The sequence below is a fragment of the Copidosoma floridanum genome, unplaced genomic scaffold, assembly GCF_036245765.1.
Source record: "Copidosoma floridanum isolate Cflo_tuat_1 unplaced genomic scaffold, Cflo_Japanese_pri ptg000005l, whole genome shotgun sequence".
NCBI lineage: Eukaryota > Metazoa > Arthropoda > Insecta > Hymenoptera > Encyrtidae > Copidosoma > Copidosoma floridanum.
In genome coordinates, this window is record NW_028321882.1 from 7,609,541 (window position 1) to 7,634,275 (window position 24,735).

General features: G+C 33.1%; 4 protein-coding genes and 2 long non-coding RNA genes across 8 annotated transcripts in view; 3 read left to right on the top strand and 3 right to left on the bottom strand.

Moving 5' to 3' along the window:
• The window catches only part of LOC106638276 (fatty acid synthase-like), a 1,454,996-nt gene that overhangs the window by 1,223,013 nt on the left and 207,248 nt on the right, over positions 1-24,735 (top strand). The window lies entirely within an intron of this gene.
• LOC149375660 (uncharacterized) lies at positions 13-3,363 on the bottom strand. The gene is made up of 4 exons (XM_089598066.1): positions 3,241-3,363; positions 1,732-2,176; positions 419-648; positions 13-27 (listed from the first exon to the last, which is right to left on the bottom strand). Exons 1-4 carry the CDS (start codon positions 3,361-3,363, stop codon positions 13-15), a joined length of 813 nt encoding a protein of 270 aa, XP_089454192.1.
• On the top strand, positions 6,484-8,314 carry LOC149375661 (uncharacterized). The gene is made up of 7 exons (XM_089598132.1): positions 6,484-6,556; positions 6,651-6,860; positions 6,958-7,125; positions 7,204-7,458; positions 7,529-7,803; positions 7,880-7,988; positions 8,063-8,314. Exons 1-7 carry the CDS (start codon positions 6,502-6,504, stop codon positions 8,200-8,202), a joined length of 1,212 nt encoding a protein of 403 aa, XP_089454258.1. The 5' UTR covers positions 6,484-6,501; the 3' UTR covers positions 8,203-8,314.
• LOC149375662 (uncharacterized) lies at positions 9,000-10,207 on the bottom strand. The gene is made up of 4 exons (XM_089598133.1): positions 9,807-10,207; positions 9,560-9,700; positions 9,305-9,486; positions 9,000-9,054 (listed from the first exon to the last, which is right to left on the bottom strand). The coding sequence occupies exons 1-4, from the start codon at positions 10,019-10,021 to the stop codon at positions 9,044-9,046; spliced, it is 549 nt and encodes a 182-aa protein (XP_089454259.1). The 5' UTR covers positions 10,022-10,207; the 3' UTR covers positions 9,000-9,043.
• Positions 10,246-11,996, top strand: LOC149375663 (uncharacterized). Of its 2 annotated transcripts, none has more exons than XR_016293669.1 (3): positions 10,246-11,026; positions 11,111-11,204; positions 11,280-11,996. It is a non-coding gene; the product is annotated as an uncharacterized LOC149375663 (long non-coding RNA). The 2 variants fall into 2 exon arrangements; XR_016293670.1 differs by having other exon boundaries at positions 11,125-11,204.
• LOC149375664 (uncharacterized) lies at positions 13,759-15,645 on the bottom strand. 2 transcript variants are annotated; one of them, XR_016293668.1, is made up of 4 exons: positions 15,593-15,645; positions 14,565-14,816; positions 14,282-14,498; positions 13,759-14,201 (listed from the first exon to the last, which is right to left on the bottom strand). It is a non-coding gene; the product is annotated as an uncharacterized LOC149375664 (long non-coding RNA). The 2 variants fall into 2 exon arrangements; XR_016293667.1 differs by having other exon boundaries at positions 15,558-15,630.

Genomic DNA, 24,735 nt, shown 5'->3' on the forward strand with positions numbered 1-24,735 from the left:
ATGAAACACAGATTAATCCAAACGCACCTAGAATAAAAACAAAAAAATGTAAATATTTTTTTAAAGATTCAATAAAAATTCTTGTTTTTTTTCGAAAGACAAAAATCCACTAATAAATCGCGAGTATTTTAAGATTGTATAACTCAATAAAAGCAGCCAATTAACTGGTATGACATTATGTTTTGCGGACAGAGTAGACTTTTTCATTTAGAAAGAATAATTGCTTACCTTTTAACTAATTGACATTTTGACTTAATTAGTAGTGATACTTGTTTGGCATTCGAACGATGTATTTCTTATTCTTTATTTCTACATAGACAACAACTCCATTAAAGCTGTCTGTTTGAAATGCAACTAATTCGTTACTAATAAAATCAATAGAGTGCGCTGAACAGTTAATCTTACGTGATAGGTTTACTATGTGGCATAACATAAATTCTTTCTGTGCATCTGTATCAACTACAAAATAAGCTATTCTTACAATAGTTTTGTCTGATAGCTGAGCATAACTATTATCCGATCGTACGTTCTTACTTTCCAAGGTGGTGAGCAGACATTCGTTTTTAATTACTCTTTGATATGCAACAGTTGATCTAATTGTCAATCCAAAATATTCTATTATATTGTTGCTTGGATTTATACTGTCTCCTAAGTAAGTTACAGATTTGGTTTTCAAACTGTTTTTGATTCGTACACCAGATGTATTTTTACAGTATTCTAGAACAGCTTGAGATGCATGAGGAAAAACGATACTTTCTTTATGTCTAATAGATTGTTGCATATTAATGTAACGAGTAATTTGCAAATTCACCCCCTTAGCGCAATGAATCGCGTTTAAAGTTTGGTGATTTGCAGATTCAAATGGAAAAGTTGAACGACACCATAATGGCCCCCAATTTTTTAAACTTTCTGCTAAATGTAAAAGAAGATGTATGTTGTATGTCATGCACTTTTTAGAAAAGTACTTTTCTGTTAAAAAAATGAACTTATGTAACTTTACATAAATCTCCCCCAATTCGTCAAGAGTTAAGCTAGTTTTTAGTATTGTAAATAAGCCTTAAACAAATAAGTTCCAATACTTTATCATTTTCTTAGACAGCACTAATTTCCATAATGGCACACTATAGTACGAACAAAAATTCTCTAACTTTTTAGCCTTCCAGTCTTTGAAATCATCGAATGATCTAGGTAATCGCTCAACCTGGCGCGGTGGTTTAATGTTAATTAAAATAGAGTTTAAAAATTCAATTTTTTCAGAGGATAGAGAATTTAAAAAATACGTCGTTATCTGCTTTGTTACTCCAGAAAGACATAAGTGTAGATAATCTGGCACGAAACCTTGAACAATGTCGAAAGAGGTAAGATTTATAAGAGGTGAAACACTAGTTACTCCATAAACATTGTCGTCGTCATCAGTGCATAATCTTTGCATATAATAAATCATTTTCTCACAAGTTTTTTTTTAAGGATACGACTGTAAAATGGGATATCTCATACTACCATCAGACCACTCTCCTTCATGGAGACACCAATTACAACCATACTTGCCGTTGAACTGTTTTACCCCTTGCATTACAGCTCTAGCAATATAATCTACACTGCAGACGAGACCGGATACCTTTATAATTCGTTCTTCATTATTTATTACGCACTTGATTCCTTGAGTAGACAATTTATTAATACATCAAATAAAGGGTTGTAAAAACGAAGACATTTCAGGCTTATTTTTACCGAACCAAATACCACAGGTAATTATGTTCTTGAATCGTACTTCTGGTGGAACTTCGTTAACTTGAATATAAAAAGGCCAAATAGAGTAAGACGATGACTCAAATTGAGGAGCACCATGAGTGTTTAATGTCAAGGTTGCATAGTTATATTTTGTTTCTTGAGGTAACGAATTTACAAAAGATTTATAACTTTCCCCATCAAACAAATCTTTGATATACTGATCACGTCTACGATTCAAAACTTGCTCGTAATACACTGCATCCTCCTGCAAAAGATTTCGAATTGACTCTGATGGATCATTAAGAAGGAAAATACTTAAATTGGAGGGACTCAACATAATTGCAGCTACTGAGCAAACAGAGCAAGTCACAGAAGACTTAAAATTAGTAATTTGTCCGAGGTATGCACGACAGTTTGGACACAAAGCATGGAATTTCTCTTGATCCTTTGGATTAAGAATTTGGTCAAGCCAATATCTCGAGTATGTGGCAAAATATTTGTAGTAAATTTATTATTTATAAGCTGTAGCAGGCTTGATAACTGAGTCAAAGAGGATCTGTATTTTATACTATGCTCTAACACCATAAGGACTACCTCTCCTGAAGATTTATCGGATTGAGTTGTCATATAGGCATGAAGAAGTAGTGATTTTCAATCAACTCTCCCATACTTTTTACGCAACGTAAGTTCTTATCGTATATACGATTGTCCTTTAAATCACGAACTTAATTATCATCTACATAGGTACCATTATTCACAACGCAATGAACCTAATGTGACAATCATTACTTTTTAATTTATGTTTTTTTATTACGTATTCCTTAAAGAAAAAAGACTTCGTACTCTGAAAATCCAAGGATTTTGGAGTGAAGAGGTTCTGCCAGACACGAGAAGATCTCCCACAGAAAGAGCATGGGGTATAAATATTTTAAGTTTAGTAAAATTTTTTGATTTTTGGTAATATTTTTCCTTACCGTTTGAATTACTTGAAAGCTTGACTCTATATTGCTTAAGCGTTACAAATAATATTTTTAAGTTTAAAAAAAGGATGCAAAGAAAATGTACCTTTTTTTTCTGTTGAAGGTTTGGAAGACCGAAGTACAAAATTTTGTATATTCAGGGTACGGATTGTAACTTTAGGGAAAGATTGTATAAGGTACACCCGAGTAAAAATGATTCTGTCCAGGCACTTACCCTGAATGGAAACATTGCACATTGCTTCTCCTTGGTTGACCAGAGATGACATTAAATTTAATACGCACTTAAAAAAAAAAAAAAAAAAAATATGCCCTGTGTGCCCTGCAAATCTGACGCCATCTATGGTAAACCAATGGGAAACATTGGCCATGTTGCGATTTAGGGAAAGTGCTTGGAAAAAATCACTTTTCCTTGGGTGTACACAATCCTAACAATTGGTATTTTAAAATAACAGACCTATATTTATGTATATATATAATAAATATTTCAGATTAGAACGCAATTTTTCAGATATTATAATTTTTGACAAACCTCAGATTCTTGTGAAGAAAATTGCATGCCCATCTCGTTGACGAATAAATTGCACTTAGACTGTGATTTCTGCTGTGATTCTTCCTTATTTTTATGTAACGTCACTGTATCATTCTCTTTCATGTTTGTACATTTAAAAACCTCCTGTCTTTCAATGTGTGCATTTTAAAGATTATTTGCGTGATTCTAATTATCCTACCAAAAACAATCTTAAGTTACTGACATGTTTCTAAAATGAATGTTTTACATTATTATACCAAGAAATAAAAATATCATGAATGATACTAAAAGTAATTGTAATCTTAGCTCCATGCTATACAGAAAAATGCAATGTGAAAAGTTTCATTATTGTGGTGCTAAGTGTGAGAAACGTAATCTTTATAAAATTCATATGTCAATTATAAAATTATTTTTTTAATTTTTTGTGGAATCACAAAGTAAAATAAAAAATATTATCATCAATGTAAACTTACGGTTGCATTTTTAAATTTTTTCAAAGCTCTTTGTCTAACCCGTGGACTGACATTCTTTAAAGTACATGTAGTTAGATAACCTGTGTAAGCTCGTTTCCGTTGATGCTGCATATTGTCCGTAAGCTGTCATGAAATAAGATTAAACTTTTAACATTGTCGTTAATACTTACTGTTCTGACATATGTGGAATTACATTCAATGTTGCAATGCATGTGTCAAGACAAAGTATTTAAAAGGTAATTTTTTCACTGATGAACATCAAAAATATCTAAATGAGAATTAAACTTCGCAAAAAAAAACAGTTTTACATATTGTTTATACGATGTATAAACAGCGGAAACACAAGGTTCGTTCAAAGGGCGAAATTTGGTAACCACGGACAACCCACGACCCACGGCGGCCTGCGCTAGCATAAGTTTAACTCAAGAACGGGTAGCCCAGGGTCGCCAAGTTCCGGCTTTCGAACGAACCTTTAGAGTCACATAATACAAGAGAGATTAAAAAGAAACATGATGATATTGAAAATGCCCATTACGAGCGTACTAGAAAAAGTGTCAGCCACATAAGAACTGTGCAACCGCAAATAATGTTAGAAGGCATGCATATGAGTCGCGTTTATCAGATGATTCTGTTGATCACGTGAATTTAAATCACCAGCAAAACAACTCTAATCTTGGTCACCCCAGTCGTAAATCCAATTAATGTTTACCAAATAAAAGTGTGTGTACTGTTTGTGCTGAATATGTACATACGTCAATATTTTCTACACGTAAAGTACCGCCGAAAAAAGCGTCAAGATTAACTACTTAACTTTATGTTTCGTACGTCTAAGGTAATGAAAGACAAACAAGAGCAGAGAAGCAAAGAACTTACAGGTTTTTCAAAAAAAGAGAAGGGCCTCTGAAAAATGATAGTAACTCAAGTAATGAGTCTGATGATGAGCGAGTTTTTAATTTGAGACCTTAACCAAACACAAGAGAAGTAGATGGACGTAATTTAGAAACTGAAAGTATTGCTAATTATGAGGTGGGACTTTTGTCATCAAAAATTATACTTATATTGTCAGAGATATTATTCTTATGTCTTATTACATACCTTATGGTGAGAATACATTGTAGGTACATATAGGAGCAGATAAATATGTTGATAAAGACTTTCATGACTTTCTATGCAAAAGAGAACCTGGGGCTTTTTTAAGGAAAATATTTGTTATTTATTGGGGGAAGGAATCAATAGCTAATCGATGTATATCAAATGAAAAGAAAATGATCTGGTTAGAAAACAGAAGTCTAAGGAAAATTCTAACACCTAAAAAATACAAAGACTTGAAGAGTGAGTCAATAGTTAAATAATATCAAATTTTTGACGAATTAATTACTACTTGTATCGTTTAGTTTTATATGTTACTTTACAGATATATACAAAGTCTCCTTAAATAAGAGATATTTATGCAAACAAACTCGTGCAAAATATTTTCGCAAGATAAAGAGAAGCGTAGGGCATAAAATTAAAGAAGTCCACAATAAGTTATACGAGGAAGTATTTGAACAATGACATGTTTATAGTATTTTCCTAGTTTTACATTTGGTAGATACATTTTTCTTTCTAACTTGTAACCGTGGTTTTCTTGTTAAAACTAAGTATTTAAATATATAATAGAACCTTCGAAGAAAAATGCAATTAATCACTAAATTATAGTCATTACATTAGTTCACGGTTATCAAAAGAAACTGTAATCGTATAAAGTGTTCCTGTACATCATTATTTTCCTAGTTTTAACTATATTTGATAGTTTAATTTTTATCTTCCACTTGTAACTGTGATTTTCTTGTTAATAAAGAGTACTTTAATATATAATAGAACTATCAAATAAAGCTAGCAAAATTTTCTTTGCGTTATTTATTATTTTAATAATATAATTTGGTTTAAATGTAGCAAAGTATTGTAATAAAAGTTTTTTTTCCTGCCTTTGTACCTTATAACGAAAAGTAATAAATTTAACTTTTAAGTAAAACAATAATAAATTACTAAATGTTGTGTGCTGTTTGTGAATGAATTAACAAATTATTCACATCTAAATCATACAGTAGCAGCTACATATAACACTATTAAATATGTCCATACTGTTACTTTTTCCGGAATATATTTATACATGAGTGTTAATTAATAATTACATACAAAAACTTTATACAGTTGGCCCTGATGTGTGTTATTATATTTTTTTTCTTTTAGTAATATAATTTCACGAGGAACGCCATGTGTAATGCCATGTGTAATCATATGTCGAATGCCATGTAGTATGACACAAAATATTTACCAACCAATTGCCTGCATGGAATACCACATGGCTTTAGACATAACTTTCTTCTTAGACTCCTACTGGGGTGCGTTCCGAAAGTCAGATTCACCGTGTAAATGGCAACGCTGCTGTCACAGATCGTCATGTCAGGTAAAGTGACTACTGGAGCTGAGGTCCGAAATGCCAAAACAAACTGCACTTTTTTCTAACCCCTTTGCTTTCTGTAAACAACTTTAATGTCATGTCTATCATCACCACGCATTATAATTTTTAACTTATCAACAAATTAGGATCGATTAAGAGCGAGAGCAATAGTTTGAAAAATGAATGATAAGGTAAATACAGTATTGGTTATCACTAGGTAATATACTTTTATCTGTAATATCAATAATGTTATATTATCTCAATGTTATCTGACAGTTGTATACTTGTGGATGGTGTTAAGCAAAAATGGTATTCAATGAAGTTAAAAACCATCCATGTACTAATATGTTTTCAAATATACATATTGAAACGTCCAACGATACATTTTATCCACAAGATGGTAAGTAATACACTTTAAAATACCTCGTCACAGTTTTTCTATTACAATTTAATACTCAGGCATAAGTAACTGACAAAAAATTAATTGTGGGTAGATGAAGGACGTACTTATTTCTCCAACCTTAACGACAATTATTATTGGGAAAATGACCCAATGTTTAACAAGCCTGGTACTAGTAAAGAGGTTGAAAATACAGAAAATTCTAAGTCGATGACGGAGGTTCCACTGGAGTTCTTGGATTCCTCGACCAACACTGTGTATGTTGTGACAATTTCTGAAGAATCAAAGAAACGAGCTGAGCAAGGTAAAGTGCATTTTTGTAATCTGAATAACATTTACGTATGAATCTGTACCTAACGACAACCCTTTATTGTTTTTTAAAAAATAATACTTTTGCTCAGACTTGGAGTTTGCCACCAAAATCCTAATAACCCACAAACAAGATCTCAATATGAATAATGTCAAACGTAGTAAGGAGACGTTACATCATTTGAGACTAATTGATCCACTGGACAACCAAAACTATGATTTGTTTTTGGACAAACCAACATATGATTTGGCTAATCGTGGTAAGTTTGGTTAACAATGGCATGTGTATCGTGACCATATATCAAAATAAAAAGTATATTTATTTTTTATTTTTATAGATATTGATGAATCCACAAAGCTGCTTGTGAAACATAAGGAAGAATTAAGCAGGCAACTCGCATTTGCTTTGGTAACTGAAAGCAGGCCTACGTATAGCTCACAGAGTAATAGAAGTGTGAGTACTGAAGAGAATTCCTCAACGCAACCTGAAAATCAAAAAAAAATGAATCTAAAAAATAAAGATTCAAGTAAAAAAAACAAAAAATCCAAAAACAACTCTGTAAACACTGCTGACAGTGAAAACAATCCTTCAGGTATATGCATACTGTACTGTATAATATACTTAATAAAACATATCATCTAGAATAATTTACCTTTTTTTAGGAGCTGTGCTACGAACTGGGCGTTGTACATGGAATGAGGAGCAAACTAAACTTCTTATTAATTTGTACAAAGAAAACGAAAAGCTGTACAGCAACGGGGTTATGACGAGTAACCAGTTGTGGAAAAAAATAGCTAATGGCTTGTTTGTCCATGGCTACGACTATGATGTGGCCCAATGCAAGTCTAAAGTGGATAGCTTGAAACAAGCGTACAAAGATGTTAAAGATCACAATGCAAAATCTGGAAACGGCAGAATTACTCACCCTTATTACAATGTAAATTTTTCTTACATCTATTTTTTCACTTTATGTTAGTTAGTGTAAAAATAATATTTAATTTTATCACTTAAAGGAGTTGGACCAAATTTTTAGAAACAAACCATGGATGAAGCCTCTCACATTGGCTGGATCTACGTTACCTTTGGGAGAAATCAATGAGTTACCTGCTGTGAAGTCAAATAGTAATTTTTTTTTTTTTTTTTCAATTGTATTATATCAATTTGTCCTTAACGTTTCATGTATCTGATTTTTACAGAGCGCAAGCGTGACGTACATGAAGAAAAAATTGAGTTGCTGCAACAATCGTTGGAGCTCAAGAGACAAAAAATAGATTTGGATAGACGCTACAAAGAGAAAAAGTTGGATCTTTTGAAGCAGCTGATTGATAAATTGTGATTTTTTAAAAATATTTTTTACTAGTCGTAACTTGTCGCTCAAACAATTACATTGTACTCAGAGTATTATTTATTCCAAATAAGAGTTATCTGTAACACATAAAAGACTGTAATAGGCCATAAAACAAAGTATTTATGAATCTTGTTAGTTAATTAATGTGTTAGTTGTTCATACGTGGCCAGTGTTAAAAAAAAATTGTGGAAAAATTGTATTATGAAGTGATTTAATACAATTACTCAGAAAAAATGTATTTTGCTAGAATTCGCAAAAAATAAAGTAATTTTTATAAATTTGTATTTTTATTTATTGACAAATTATAAACATTGCAAGGAATTATTGTATGCCTTCAGCGATGTTATTCCGTTTCATTAAACCTTGCTCTTTTAATTCTTCTGGAACATTACATGGCTCTGGATACATGTTTATGGTATCTGGAACAACGACTGGATACTCGAAGACATCTTCATTCAACAAACAAATGTTGTGCAGTACACAACAACTTAGTATGATGTATGGCACTAAATCTGTTCTTCTCGAGCATAATTTGTCAAGTAAACATCTCCATCGAATTTTCAACAGACCAATGCACCTTTTTACCATCATTCTTGCTGCTGATAATTTTTTATTGAAAATTATTTGTCTATCACACATATGTCCATCATCAGGATAAGGTACCATTACACAATTCTGGAAAGTGTTAGCAGAATCACCTAATAAATGACTATCTTGGAAAAAGTAATTTTCGTTACACATATCCTGCACGCCTGAATATTTGAAAATCCGCATGTCATGAACTGATCCGGGCAGGCCAGTATAGCAATGCAGTAGTTGTAATTTTTCGTTACATATTACCTACAATTAAAAAAAATTTATGAGCAATCTAAATTGTGGATTATACAGAACTACATACATAATTCATACGTTTGTCACTGATAAAATCAGCATCAGTATTGCATGCAATTTTTAACTGTTAATAACACAACTATTATGAGTATCTATCAGTTTACTTGGAGTTGAATCGCATGCACTCCTTTTCAATTGATGTAACTTTGTGCATCTTTTTTAGGAGCGGGGATTGTTATTTGGGTTCCATCTACTGAACCTATTACGCGTGGAAATCCATAACGCCTTTTAACATTATTGAAAGACTCCAGAGCTTCCTCTTCGCTGGGCCAGCAAATGAAAAAATTGCGAAAGTGACAAAGACCTTTAATCACTCGTATCACTGCTCGCCATGCTGTTGCTTTGCCTACATCAAATTTATTTGTAACTGACCTACAAAAACTGTATTTCATTACACTTAGAAAGTAGATGTCAAAATAGGAATAATTAATCAATTAAGAATTCATTGTGCTACCTGTAAGAATCAGGAGTCCCCAAGTAGTACAAAGCTATAAATAGCTGTTTATCTGGACTTACAGGTGTCCTACTGACTCCCTCTCCTTCTAAATGTGGTCTGAGCAACATCAATAAGTATTCGAAGGTTGTTCTACTCATTCTGTAATTGTAAGTATTTTAATATTGCTTATAAAATTCTCTTACTTGTTATGAAATGACTAAATGAGAGTATCATATTGAAGGAGTAGTTATGGTATTTACTTAACCGATAATTTTCTTTAAACTCTTTAGCACTGTAGTGATTTATGACAGTTTTAATAAAATTTGTAACTCGTACTCTTCTTCTACCAGGTACTCTCTGTTCACACATTTCTGCCTGTCGAACTTCTTCATCACTGAAAATTTTATCATCAGAATCACTTGAGCTGCTTGACGAATCAAATACTAGCGTTCTTAGAAGCTTAATTTTCACTTGATTCATTTTTATTTGTATCTGGAGAGTAACTACAACATTTCATAAGACTGACTAATTTCAGTAAGGCTTCCTTAGATTACAAGGTAATTGAAAAGTGACAGTTAAGAGCACCTAACCCGCGAGCACTACTACACGACATTAAAGTTGTTTACAGAAAGCAAAGGGGTTAGAAAAAAGCGCAGTTTGTTTTGGCATTTCGGACCTCAGCTCCAGTAGTCACTTTACCTGACATGACGATCTGTGACAGCAGCGTTGCCATTTACACGGTGAATCTGACTTTCGGAACGCACCCCTGATAACTTAACGTGTACTTACTCTTGAAATTACGTCACACCAGGCAGTATGGATGCTATTAGGTTATAATTCTCAAAACTTCAGTTGCTTTTAGGATATCTCATTGAATATTCTTTTGGTTAGTTTCACTACTCAAGCATTCTCATATCTCTTTTTACTACAGAGGAAAATCTTCGACAAAAGTGGAAGAGTCTTGAGACGCACTTTTATAAAAAGAATAGCTTAGCAAAGACAACTAGTTTAGGTAACGGGCAGTTCAAAGTATATCAATCACGGTGGCCCTACTATTAGTCTTTACAATTTATCGGTGATACTGTGTCAGACATCGAGACGTCCGGTAATTTGGATAACTTGTGGAAAGATTCTTTAGAAGCTCTAAAAAATATTGAAGATATTTAATACGACATGAATACGTCAAGACAACTCAAAAATTTTAACGACAAAAACCTTCCAATACAATTCAAGAGTACTCTTCAGACATGTATGGAGATAAATGGCAATAAAGCTCAAAATACGAATGACACAACAATAGATTAAAATTTTTTGAAACTCTTTTGGAGCACGTCATGCTAATTCCCGCAGAGAAGTTCTTGATTTTTTGTGCAGAAATAAAACGCATAGTTTTTAAGTACGCCTATCCTAACTCTATATGGTACGAAAATTCTTCTTTTGAAGTAAATTTGACGTCATAGAAGAGAAGCGTACACGAAGATGAAAGTAAGTTAAATTTTTTTTGATGTCACTAAGATTAACTTTTGTCATCTTCTGCCTCATAATGGTAACGTTGCCATTCGAATGTAGAAATTTTTTTTAAGGCTGCTATGTCGTTTATCATGTTCCAATAAAAAAAAAGGAAAGAAATCCAGTGAACTAATAGAAGTTGTGCCGAAAACAGGTAATAGTCACGTATGCTTATTTTACGCGCAATCAATTAATTTCATTAACTTAATATGATTTTGTGTTTTTTCAGAGAAATCAGAGACGAAGTTTGCTCAGCAACACGTCAAAACTAAAACTTAATCTGGTCTTACACCAACACAGACAAACGTAATGCTTACTATCTTTTTCCCAGAACAGATTCCTCACTCTTACCGTTTAAATGCATATGTGCCTTCATTTCAATGCATGCCAATGAATAATCTGCATACGGCTTATTATAATCACAATTTTCTACAAAATCCATGACATTTAATATCTCCATGGGCACAATTTCCATCAGATAATTAAGCTGTCTCGTCTGCTCATCCAAACGTCCCAACAATATCTGGGATACCTGTGACAAATTGTAGAAATTTACCTTAAGCTACTATCAATGCAACTTTATCATCTGTAACATCCACGAATTCTGGAAATTTTCTTACACAAACACCCACAATAATCTTACCTTCCTCCAATTGCACAGTAACAACTTTAGCAAATCATACAACTTCATTGACCCAACACACTATGTCCCATTACTCTGCTATGATACATCCATCTGCTTCACCACACCAATTTCATTTTCCGACTACACCAGTAGATCGTTTTGCTTTGAAATCTAATTCAAATCATTCTTCAACGATAACAACACTTAAAAAGATGGTCATGCTGCAGGGGACTTGAATAACAAATAACGTCTCACTTTCTTCTATTTGTAACAAGATTATGTCCATGGTGATTAAAGTTTCAAGAGAATAATAATAATTGAAAATCCATTTCATTTTTTTTTTTTTTTTTTGCAATTTTTTTATAACAAAAAATAATTAATAAAAGTTTATGGATTTCAATATTAGTGACTTTGTGGAACTGAATATTTGAACTAATGTATCACACTTACTTAATTAATATTTTGTCATTATAATGTAGGCCATATTGAATAATCATTATTCTACAAGTGAGCAGTGGCGTTTTTTTCTACTCAAACGTTGTAACAAAATATTTATGTAACAAATTATGAGAATGTAATATGATTTCTAAGAGTAATAGAAAGAGTATGTAATAGTAGTCAATAAATACATAAAACAAAATCAAAGGATCTACATTTACAATTACCAAAAATATTAATCTAAACAGGAGCATGGCAATGCAACATTAAAATGTATTCTACTTTTGTTCATGCCAGGCAACATAAGACTGTTCCAAGCCCCGATAAATTTTTAATTTTCAGATTTGCCCTCTTCCAATCTTGTAATTTGCTGCCGGTTTATTCTGATCTCAGCTGAAGCAGCTCTGCTGGCTGAGAGAATGAGGCCTTAAAGAAGCAAGCTTAGTCTGCTGCAACAACTACTACAAATCTTTAAAAGTCCGGTAAAAATGCTCAAAATTACTCAAATGAAATTTATGAAAATATTGTTAGGGAACTAAAAACGAAGCTTAAATATTTTAAAGCCCAGATTTTAGTGGTAGAAAATGAGCTGAAAAAAGGTAACGGTTATATCGCAAGCTGATTCATTGATTGATTGAAAAGTATGATAGATGGGGCTAGGAGCATTTCAAGCTCACCAGTCTCACTTTTTTTTGTACAAATTTTTACGTCCTGCCAATCAGTAGACAACATTGGCCTTTTGAAGCTATTCTTCCAAACATTACGATAATAACAAATTTGAGTTACAATTTTTTTCCTCTTTGCTAAACATGATAGCTAATTTATTGCTTCATGTCAGTTAATTCAATTGATTATAACTATTTGAGCAAGAACAAAAAAGTTCGCCTAAAAAGGATTATAAATTCTTGGCAGGGAATCAGGGACAATGTGAGTGTTGCATTAATTTCAGAGAACTTGTTAAAGTATCGACTGTCGGGATGACCTGCTAGTGAACACAAAACGGGGAACGGAGGATAGAAATAGGAAAGGAAAGAGACTAAAAGTTATGTGTAAGCATGCACATATGTGGTATCGATATCTACCAGCTAAGTGAATTGAACCAGCTGGTAAGAAAGCAAACTCTTCCCAAGCAGAGAGAGAGGAAGTGCTAATGGTGGCTGTAAAATCCATCCATCAGAGAATCAAATTACGGTAACATTGGTAATTTAGTAACATTCATAGGCCAATAATAAACAACTATTTTTGATTGAAATTATTATTAAGCATTCTATGATGAAATTTGTAGACAGTCTGGTAATTACAAAAATATTAGGAAATTATACATACACTTTTTTATAACAATTTGCTCATTAATAAATCTAAATTGATTAGTGAATTCTTATAAGTTTTCAAACGTCTTCCTAAAAAGTTAAGCGGTATAACTGAAGTAAGGGTATATATGTATATCATTTTATTGTAAAATTCGGTAAGAAAACAGAATTAAAAGTATTTTACAATCATAAGACAAAGTTGAGAGCCATAAAAAGGTTACATAATTTACCTGCAAACATCATCCACGATTCAAAAGAATCTTTTTGCAAAAAAGAAGAGAGATTTTTCCATTCGTCTATGAACAGAAGAGGTACTTCTTTTATTGAGTCCTTAATATAATCGCTTACGATTTCTTGATTAACATAATAGAGCTTATTAACATTGACTGTTAAAGCTTTTACCTCACAATGAAGTAACGGATATTTAGTATGTATACATGCATGTACTTTTTTTGAAAAAATTAAAGTACTTTAGGACCTGTACGATAAGCAATGCGTTTTTTCAAGGAAAGTTGCCAGGATGCTTAATATAAATCTATAACATCCCATTAAGCGAGCGTAAGCTTTCAAAAGGTTATAGTAACGCACTCAATCTAAAATAAAATAAAAATTGCAAGGATAATGATAATAAGTGCAGCATGAGCCATTTGTGCAGCATCCCAAACGTGTGATCTTTGTCAGTAGAAAGGGAGCAATAGTAACATGGCTAGTAGGACGAAATTGCCTCTATAACAGATATTTCCAAATTTGTGCTAAGTTCTGAGAACCCCTGCAAGGCCTAGAAAGTCATTGTCTGTGTTAACTATTCTAAAAACTTGGTGAATCTTTTTAGTGCTTTAATTAATAAAAGGAGCATACCTTGTACTTAGTTATACTCTTTTTACACTCTAGTTACAATCTTTTTTGCTCATTTTCTTGAGTACCAGTAAAATCTGCACTTTTAAACGCTATACTTCATGTAATCGATAAATCAGGCAGTATAGGCGTAAGTCCTTCATCCTTGGTAGCTGCAAAGCCAACAAATTTTGAGGCAGCAGTCCCAAGCAAATTCAGCACTGCGGCTACTGTTCGAAGGCTGGAAACAACATGAAATAGACAAATGACACATACGCATCAAAAATACAAAAGATCAAGGTCTTACAGACACAATGATTATAAACAGGTGCTGCTTCCAGTAAAGATCCTGCTCGTTAATTTTTTTTTTTGACCTCGAGAGCAGTTATCGTCAAGTGGGGGTTGCAACCGTAATGTATGGGCTAGGTGTATCTTGGCAAGCAAAGCAGCAGCGACTTAGATTTTATGCTCTGACTCACACTGATTTATTTTCTTGACATTTTAGAACTTTTTGAACAAAAAAGTACTTAGTTAACTCAGAGAATAAAGTGACCTGAAACTGTAATTAAATAATTAATACGTAGTACAACATGCATCATGAAACATGAAATTTTGGTTTTTCTTGGGCAGTAATTTGCAAACAAAATTAATAAGTAAAAATTGTTCAACGTTTCTCGAGATTTGAGATTGTCTGCAAACTGTTATGGAAGACGAATCAATTTTATTTACTTCAGTGACAGCATTTATGCAATCAAACTCGTAAAATTGGCCTACTGTGAGCATGCAGTCATTGGGAGGGGATTTTATGACGCAGCTGTGACGTATAGCTTGTAACAATGTCATAAAAATATAACATTATTGAGTTATCAAACAATGCACAAAACTTCACAATACACCTTTTACTGAGGTCTGTTTTTCCGAAAATTTTTTGAGGACATGAAAAATCCTTTGATCATGATCAGTAGGAATTGAAGACAAAAACACTTTTTAGCGTATTCTTTTATCTGTTTGCAACAAATTTTTCTTTAATGTAGCTAAGTTTAGGTTCCTGAGGCTTTTGCTGCTTCGGGCTCAGCAACATCAACAACAACACTCACTGATATTCTACTTTTCAGAGCCAAGTTAGTACAGATAAAAATGTGGTTTTTAAAAATGCTTCAACTTAATTCTGTTCTTTTACATAAGTCTAAAACTTTAATGTTCAGAGAATGAAACTATACAAAGAAATATTTTGTGTGCATAAACACTTCACAGACATGACTACTGAATGACAAAACAGATGCAACTTCCAACAGTTTACCTCATATGATTTAGGATGTCAACAATGATGATAACCTTTAATGCATGTCGTCTGCCGCCTCTGCCGGGTCTACCTCTCCCGACTCTTGGACATACGACTTTTACCATAGACATAAGAAATAAAGACTGCTTGCTCTTATGTACTGCGCTGAAGCACAAGTAAAAGGAGACACAACATCGAACGTGGGTGTCTGTCTTTCTCGTACATTTTCAAAGGTGGGAATGTTCGAGAGAGACAGATACCCACGTTCGATGTTGTGTCTCCTTTTACTTGTGCTTCAGGGCCGTACATAAAAACGACATAAGTCGTTATCTTTTATATATGTATACGACTTCCACTGTCATTCTGCTCTCATTGGCTTCGGAATTTTTTAATATTTCCCAGAAGTGACTATAGTACTTACCACTTACACTAGTATTGTTTGCGTCAGAAACTCTCTGAGTATATAACAAGATATCTTACCTGTCAGAAACTTGGTATATTTTTTAAGGTCTTACACCTATCTACCAGGCCAACACTGTTCTCAAGTTATGGCACAGTTTATACAGTTGCGACACTCCATCAACAAAGAGCGTCCAGAATTTCCAGTCGCTCAGTGCTCTACAGAAGATCGCAGCCACCTTTCTAACACACAAACAGTTGTCTGATATGTTTCTTTACGTTTGATCTTTTGAATATATTTGACAAATACTTTTTGAAAAGCACCAGAAGCAGCTTTTTCTTATTAAACTATTGGACTTGAATACAGGAACAAAATCTAATGGAATGATATTTTTTATATTTTATACCCTTTGCTAATTTTGACAAAAATCTTTTTCATCGAGTACCGATCATTCACTTTATTATTTTTTACATTTTATTTTTTTTTTTAAATATTTATATATGATTATTTGATTTTTCTGAAGTTTTTTTGAATTTATTTTTTAAGCACGTAGGCTATTTACCATTTACTGAAGTACAATATTAATGATATTTTTATAAAATTGATATATGATTCTTACACACTTCAAAATATTCTTCATTTTTTCATGATCGATGAAATTATTATAAAATATATACACATGTGTATTAGAATGCGATCAATAAATATTTTACTACATTTATAAATTGAAACTCATTTACACGATCCCAGACATTATTTTATTTAAATTTTGGCGGGTGACGCTCCAGAGAATATGGCGGCAAACGCAACATTAGCGGACGTAATGAGCTATGAAGTGTCGCAACTGTCTAAACTCTGGTTATGTTTAGACAGTATCGATATAAATCGATTGATAGAACTCGAGATTCTTAATAACTGACTGGTGGCGGCAAAAAACCAAGCATATCTCGAGGGTTCCGAGATTTTCAAGAACTGACCGGTGATGCCAAGAGACATACAGGCACAGCCAAGCGCAGCTGATGGTACCCAAAAAAACTAAGAGTTAATACATGAGCGAAACAAGTCGATGATGTAAAGAAAAATCAAGAACAGCCAGATATGTCAAGAATATTGAGTGAAGCTGATGGTCAAACCCTGCCTTTCCCCTGCTCCAGTACACCGAGCAAGCTTAAACGAACAAGCGTGGTCTTATCCAAGCTTTATGCGGAACCGCTGCGTGCTGCTGCTTGTCACGATAAAATTTGATGCAGCAGACATTGTATATTTCTTTGCATATGCCAATATGAATTAGAAGTGTCTGTTTTCTACCATTTAAAGTTTCTCAGACCAGTAGATACACCAATTTAAGTGTTCTACTCTTCTCGTTTTTTCTCCCACTGTCTAACGACTGTAAGAAATTAGTCACATCCCTATCGGAAATAATAGACACGGAAATCGTGACAACCCAGCTGAAAATTTGTCAGAAGGTCTTACATAAGTTCTCGCATAACTTCTCATGTAATCTCTTATGTCACTTCTTGTGTTAGTTCTTACGTAAGTTTTCATATAAGTTCTTTTAACAGAACTTGTGTCAGAACTTATGCACGAACTTACGTTTGCTTATCAACTAAGAACTTACATAAGATCCTATGTAATTTCTTACGTAAGTTCTTACGTAAGTTCTGATAAGACTTCGTGTATCAGTCACTTAAACGTATTCAATTACTATCTCGATACATACATGGTGAAATTTAAAATTTTTTCTGCATAAAAGCTGATAGAATAGATAATATAAATAAGTAAATGCAAAAAAAATCATCTCTTCCTTCTACTAAGGGGATTTGAACCTGGTCCGAAGAAACTCTAGTCAAGTGTCTTACCCACTTGGCCAGAGTGGGTTCAATACATGGAAAGAATTAACGTCCTCATAAGGTACATCTGATACTAACATCGATGTTATTAAGTCCTAAAGTTTTTGCTTTTTACAATCGCTGAAACTAGTTAAAAAATGTGTTATACTTTTTTTTAAAACTTTTATTATTACTAAGTATAAGTAAGGTTCAAATAAAATTTGTGAACGAAAAGCAGTTGTGAAATCAATTAATAAATTTATTGTCGAGAAACGCATTATTAGACCCAAAGCAATCTTATATGTACATTTATAAAATGTTTATTAACCAATGAGGCAACCAAGGTGGTCAATGTTATCCACAAAATAAAAAAATTAATAGTTTCAGAAGTACTTTATGAGGACGTCAGTTCTTTCCCATGTATCGAATTTACACTGGCCAAGTGGGTAAGACACTTGTCTAGAGATTCTTTGGACTAGGTTCAAATCCTCTTAGTGAAGGTAAAAAATGCTTTTTTTGTATTTACTGACTTATAATAGCTATTTTAACAGCTTTCATGCGGTGTGATGATTGTCAATTTAGGAAGAAAATATGAATAACATTTATTAAATAGTAACACTCAGTTTTAAAATAAGCATATTAAAAATATAATTAATACAAGCTTATAACTACATAGTCTTTAACATGTTACAAATCGTGTGTTCTCTCATAGACAGTCGAACTTATTCTCACGCCTTTACATCGCATGCAATTACCATACTCTGCTGAGAGCTTACAACTACTAATACACGCTGTAACGCCAGTATACATACGCTTATGTTTCTTATACGTCACAACCCTTCCTTTTTTAATCTAGGTGAACGACGTACAGGTAATTTCTTGATTAACTGATCAATGTGACGTTTGCACTTCTGATCCAAGGACAGTTCAATTTCACAAGTAGAATTTGACAAATTTGTTACAATTTTACCATCTACTCACTTCGAGTCCCTTTCACTGTAGTTACGTACTAACACTGACTCGCCTGGTGCAAACGTCACCTTTCGCTGTCCCTTATGACATTTTATTTGCACTTGCTGAGCTTTCATGACATCATTACTTATATTTGGTTTTAACATATTAAAACGCGTTCTTAATTCACGTTTATAAAATAACTCTGCCAGGCTTTTGCCGGTTGTGCAATGTGGAGTTGCGCAAGAATCAAATAAAAATATTTGTACTTTATCATCTAACTTTTCTCCCCCTTTAATAATTTTCTTTACTTTGTCTTTAAAAATTCCAACGTTTTCTGCAACCCTATTCGTAGCTGGGTGGTATGGTGGCGAAAAACTATGTTTGATACCTTGATTCTTTAAAAAATTTTCGAACCAGCACTTGCAATCTGCCTACCGTTGTCTGTAACTAAATGTACCGGTAATCTGTGCCTTGCAAATACTTGTTTGCACGCTTCGATAAGCTTATACGTTTTTGTATTTTTCTTAAAATCTACTACCTCAGGCCATTAAATGATCCCAAAAAATCACAGTGCACTCTGTTCCATACCTTTTTCGGCCCAGGCCATGGAGTTAACAGTACCTTTGGTGGCTCTTTTCTTTCTTCTAGGCAAATTTCACATGTTTTTACTGTTATTTCTATATCTTGATCCATTGCTGGTCACCAAACATGAGATCGTGCCAACATTTTTATTTTTACTCTTCCTAAATGGGATGCATGTAATTCGTCTAAGACCCTATTTCCTAATTTTTCGGGAATTACTATTTTATTACCGCGCAAAATACAGTTGTTTTCTAATGTTAATTCAGATCTGTTGTTGAAAAATTTTTTCTCTTCATCGGATAAGTTCTTGCGTGAATCGGGCCAGCCCAGTAGACAGTATTTTAATATACTCTTTAACGAATCATCTTTTTTGTTTCTTCTGCTACTTCTTTAAAATTTAAAGCTTCTAATTCATTTTTTATGAAATAAATCGGTGTAAAATCTGTTTCAAATATATTAAAGTCGTCGTCTATTGGTACTCTCGATAAAGCATCACAGTTTTCATTATCCTTTGATTGCATTTATTCTATGTTGTACTTAAAACTCGATAGATAATAAGCCCATCTTTGCAACCTGCTTGTGTTTGTTAACGAAATTCCTTGAGTCGGGCTCAAAATATACTCTAATAGTTTATGGTCTGTGCGCAATATTATTTCCTTACCATAAATAAATTCACAAAATTTTTAAATCCAAATACAATGGCACTAGCCTCTTTATCTATTATGGCGTGATTCGTTTCTGTTTTTGGAATTTTTTTCGATGCATAAGCTATTATAGGTTTCTCCCTACCGTCTTTATATCTGTGGGATAATATTGTAGACTGGCCATATTCTGAAGCATCACAAGCTAATACAATAGTTTCTTGCGGATCATAATGAGTTAACACTCGAGGCGAAATTAGCTCTGCTTTAACCCATTTAAATGCCTTTTCGCATTCTAGTGTCTATTTTAATTTACTTTTGCTCACACATTTATAAAGTGGTCTTAGATTTGCAGATTTCAAACAGAACTCTAGCTTTGTTTTGTCAGCCATGTTTTCCTCTTTTTTTTCGGTATACTCTGCTGTTTCACTTTCTTTCATACTCTTCTTTTCTTCTTTTCCTTCTTCTTCTTCTCCTTTTCCTTCTTCTTCTTCTTCTTCTCCTTTTCCTTCTTCTTCTTCTTCTTCTCCTTTCCCTTCTTCTTCTTCTTCCCCTTTCCCTTCTTCTTCTTCTTCTTCTTGGCTTAATACTTTTTTTTTATTGTATCTACTAACGTCTTACGTAACTCATTGAATTTTTCATCGCCAACTAACTGTATATTACGACCTTCCAATTTCAAAATTAACTGCTCTTCGTTTAAAGTATACACCCAACGCAAACCCTTTACTTTTTCTTGCGTATCCGTAGCTTCACTATCACCATCACTCTTTCTGTCCGCCATGTACATTCTTACTTACTCTTTCTAAAACGTCTTTTAAAATCACTTGATTCTGCCATCCTCGTCGCAAGTTATGATGATTGTAAATTTAGGAAGAAAATGTGAATAACATTTATTAAATAGTAACACTCAGTTTTAAAATAAGTATATTAAAAATATAATTACTATAACTTATATGAGAACTTACATAAGAACATACGTAAAAAATTACATAAGAAATTACATAATAACTTATGTAAGAACTTATGACAAATTTTTAGCTGGGAAGTGTTTGTCAAAACAAGTTAATGATTGATATTTTAAAAGATTTGTCTACTCAAAATTTATATCTCTTAAAAATAAAAACTGCCATTTAGCAAAAAAAAATCTATTACCAACTTCAACCAAGAAATAAGTAAACTTTTCACGAATGACATGGAAATTACTAAAGATCTTTCAAAACTAGACCTTAATACCCTACTCAATCCGTACATGAGAGCATCACAGTTTACTAATCTTAAAAGAACAAATCATGAATCTTGATTTTCACTAGGCAATAGTACAACTGAATCAACTAAAAACAAAATCACTAACACTTTAAATACCGGCACACTTTCCAAAATTATGAAAAAATCTAAGAATCATAATTTCAACAGTTTTACTTGTAATAACCAAAGATACCATCTTAACTATGATTGATGTGCTCGAGACGTAATAAATTAAAAATCTTATGATTGCATAGAGTTAAGCTCGATTTTAACAGTGTGCTAAAAATTTTTTTTTTTGTTTGGAGCATATTTTTCTTTTGTTTGCAATTTCAGGTTTTTTAAGAAACTGCTCACTCGTTCTTTCACTTGTATAATTTTCTAACGGTTTTGTTCTTTGAAATATGTGCTTACCTGTATTTGCAATATTTTAAATATGTAGGTTTAGATCCCACAATAGTATTTAACATACAAAAACTTTTAGAAAACCATTAATCATTACAACGTATTAATTACACCATGACAATACTTTTTCAACTTGAACCATTACTTTTAAAAAACGTAATGATTGATGTAGAAAAAAAGATGTACTTGTGTTAGTAGGTTTGAAAGATAAAATTGATTCTTCAAGTTCCAATATGAGTCGACAAATAATTTTAACATGAATGTTACTGTCTCCATTGTATGGATACCAAATAAAGTGTAACAAAACTTCTACATAAACATTTTAAGTTGGAATATAATAAATAACTGTTTGATACAGCTGCTTACTAAATTATGTCAATGATATAAGGTGCTTTATTTTACGATTACTGCCAAAAAAAAGCATGAATTAAAAGAAATGCAGCAGCTTCATTATACATTTTGATGACATAATTCGCTAAACTTCATTTGTTAACTCTTATGTAAACTTATACTTACAACTTTTCCATACATGCATAAGTTATCATCTATTTTTTCGTCGTATCATCATTTTAGAAAACAACTCCGTCATTCATAAAAATGTTCATTTTTTATAAAGATAGTTTTTATACATTTTATAAAATTGTAAGGTTGATTTTGTAATACAGTTAACATTTGTTTTTTCGTTTATGAAGTAAAACCGTTTTTATGACTGTACCTACATACGCTTTCTTATGTAAACTAATAAATCTAACCATTAAATCCATCAATACAGAAAAAACAAGGAAAAAAAAACTGTTAACAGTTTTATTATTTTCACAGTTCACATAACTAACACCTCTTAAATACATTACCAATACCCTATTTATAACTTTTACCTAACAGTATACAGTTTACTGGATGATCTTAGAAAAAATAAAGATTTGAAAACGAAAATGTTGCTAAATTAAATATATCTTAGTGTTGAGAACGCCACAGTCTAGCTATACGTAGCGTTACTAGATAGTGGTGCGAGTGTAAAAGCATCTGTGCTAGGTGAAGAAACGTTGCGTTAGTTGCATCTGTTTGGCCATTTTGCGTCAGAGAAGGTAACAGACTGCCAAAGTGAGTATTTCGCGCGCGTTGTGAAAGCTCTTTCTCTGCGTTTGTAGTACAGATGTACTTACACTTTGTCTAAAAACTTTTTTAAATTAAATAAATAGATACAAAATCTCAACTACCAGTCAAATTTTCCCTTATTCTCAACTTATCCTAATCAGGATAACAATGAAGAGATTGGGTACCAGAGCTTATTACAATTTAGAAATGGGATAAAAATTCACGATAGACCTTGAAAGAAGATGCTACTTTCTTATTTTTTATTTTATTTTTTGTCGTACAAGTGGGAATAAAGAATTCGCTGCATTAATAACGTGTATGATAAGTTTGAACAATTTGTAAAAGATACCAATAAGGCAATCTTTTAAAAGGAGATTCGGCCAATATGAAGGGTCAGTTAAAAAAAAGTGCTGGCAAAGATTGAGTGCCTGAAGAGAGGCCGAATAAACGATAGACAAAGGTATGATCAGGAGGTGTGGAAAGTGCTAGTGGAGGCGCAAGCAAACTCTTGTGGGGTGTTCTCTAAGTTGGGCACTGACTCTAACCCTGCAATGTTGCAAGTAGTGCAGGAGTTGTCCCATTTGAGATGACGTGCAGTGTAGTAAGGGCTAGGCTTTATGAAGGTGCTCTAAAATGGGTGATGACGAAGTCAGCTTCAGTAAAAACATTAGAGCAATTAAAGCAAATATTCAAAACAGCATTTTTGTCTCTAAGTTAAAAAAGCGGCTATCTTGAAACAATGATGGCAAGCAGACAACAGCAGCAAGAATGCCTTCATAAGTATATGCTTGACAAGATCTGTGTGTAAAAAACTGGAATTTTTTGTAAATGATATTTGAGATGAAGTGGCTACTGGACTGTGGTCACGAAATTGAGCACAATACGCGCTCAGGCGTGATTAAATAAGTATAGACGGCATGCTCCAGGACTTGGTGAAGGTGTCCACAATTTAAGATGGATGACAACAGGAAGCTGTACTACCATTGCAAAATGGGTCAATACATCCAGAAAACAACAGCGCTTCGAAAAAAGACAAAGAAGCTAGTTCAAACAAGAGTAGCAATGGCAGCAAAGAGGCTTGAGGACCATGAAATTTGGAGAAGTCGACTGACGGTAGGAAAAGTGGTAAAAGCTGGTTTGATGGTAAGTGTTATAACAGCCATGGGTCTGGTCATCGTGCGCGTAAATATAATCAACCAAAAAAGAAACTGACGTATTTTGTGTGTAAGCGTGTGGATTATGTTACGTCATAGTGCTCAGATAAAGCAAATCCAATTTTGGATAAAAGTTTGCGTGATTCATAGGATAGTAGTATGATTACGAGTGATGACATGCCAACCTTAGGTAAAAAATTTTTTCGTGACTCTAAAATTGGATCGTTTGGATTTACAGCGTAGGTAGATACATGATCATCTGCTTGTGTCATGAAGTGCTCTGCTGTGGGTCTTGCTTGCATTGTAATTGCCGAATAAAACTTAGTGCGTACAGTGTTCAGTAGCGGAAAAGTTAAGCGGATCACGATGATTTCCGAAGTTGTAAGGTTCGAGGGCCTGAAGCCTCGTGAGTTAAGGTTCTGCATCGTGCCAGAAACTGTGTCAAAATATGACATGTTATTAGGCAAACCTTCTACCGAAGCGATCGATATAAGCTATTAGCGTGTCATTTTTAAAAGTCTTCATCATGGAAAGCGTGAGTGTTGGAAAAGGTTAGTGTGTTGCCAGGTACTGTGTGTTCAATTAATATTAAGGTTAAAAATAAGAAACTCGTGTTGCCTATCAAAAATTTAAGTGCAACTACAAAAGATGTGCCAGTTGGAGACTTGATTAAAAGCTTGGTATATGTGGTTTGTGAGATTCATAGTCGGGACGCTCGTCATCGAGTAGTCATGCTTGACAAAATCATTCCTAATGAGAATACTACTACTCGTAGCGAAGAAAACAGCTGCTTAAGCTGCTTAATAAATACAGAGCGTGTGTAGCTGAGATATTAAGCGAGATTAAGGTGACGAGTTCTGTGCATCTGGACATTGGAAATGTAAGAGATCAAAG

Excerpts from the sequence above, each read along its gene's own strand:
- LOC149375660 (XM_089598066.1), bottom strand. The coding sequence starts at position 3,363 with ATGAAAGAGAATGATACAGTGACGTTACATAAAAATAAGGAAGAATCA. Across the intron at positions 2,177-3,240 it reads TTTCTTCACAAGAATCTGAG|GATCAAGAGAAATTCCATGC; the intron begins GTTTGTCAAAAA and ends CTTAATCCAAAG. Across the intron at positions 649-1,731 it reads TACCTGTGGTATTTGGTTCG|GAGACAGTATAAATCCAAGC; the intron begins GTAAAAATAAGC and ends TAACTTACTTAG.
- LOC149375661 (XM_089598132.1), top strand. The coding sequence starts at position 6,502 with ATGTTTTCAAATATACATATTGAAACGTCCAACGATACATTTTATCCA. Across the intron at positions 6,557-6,650 it reads TACATTTTATCCACAAGATG|ATGAAGGACGTACTTATTTC; the intron begins GTAAGTAATACA and ends AATTGTGGGTAG. Across the intron at positions 7,989-8,062 it reads ACCTGCTGTGAAGTCAAATA|AGCGCAAGCGTGACGTACAT; the intron begins GTAATTTTTTTT and ends TGATTTTTACAG.
- LOC149375662 (XM_089598133.1), bottom strand. The coding sequence starts at position 10,021 with ATGAATCAAGTGAAAATTAAGCTTCTAAGAACGCTAGTATTTGATTCG. Across the intron at positions 9,701-9,806 it reads GAGTTTAAAGAAAATTATCG|AATGAGTAGAACAACCTTCG; the intron begins GTTAAGTAAATA and ends TTACAATTACAG. Across the intron at positions 9,487-9,559 it reads GGGACTCCTGATTCTTACAG|TTTTTGTAGGTCAGTTACAA; the intron begins GTAGCACAATGA and ends AATGAAATACAG.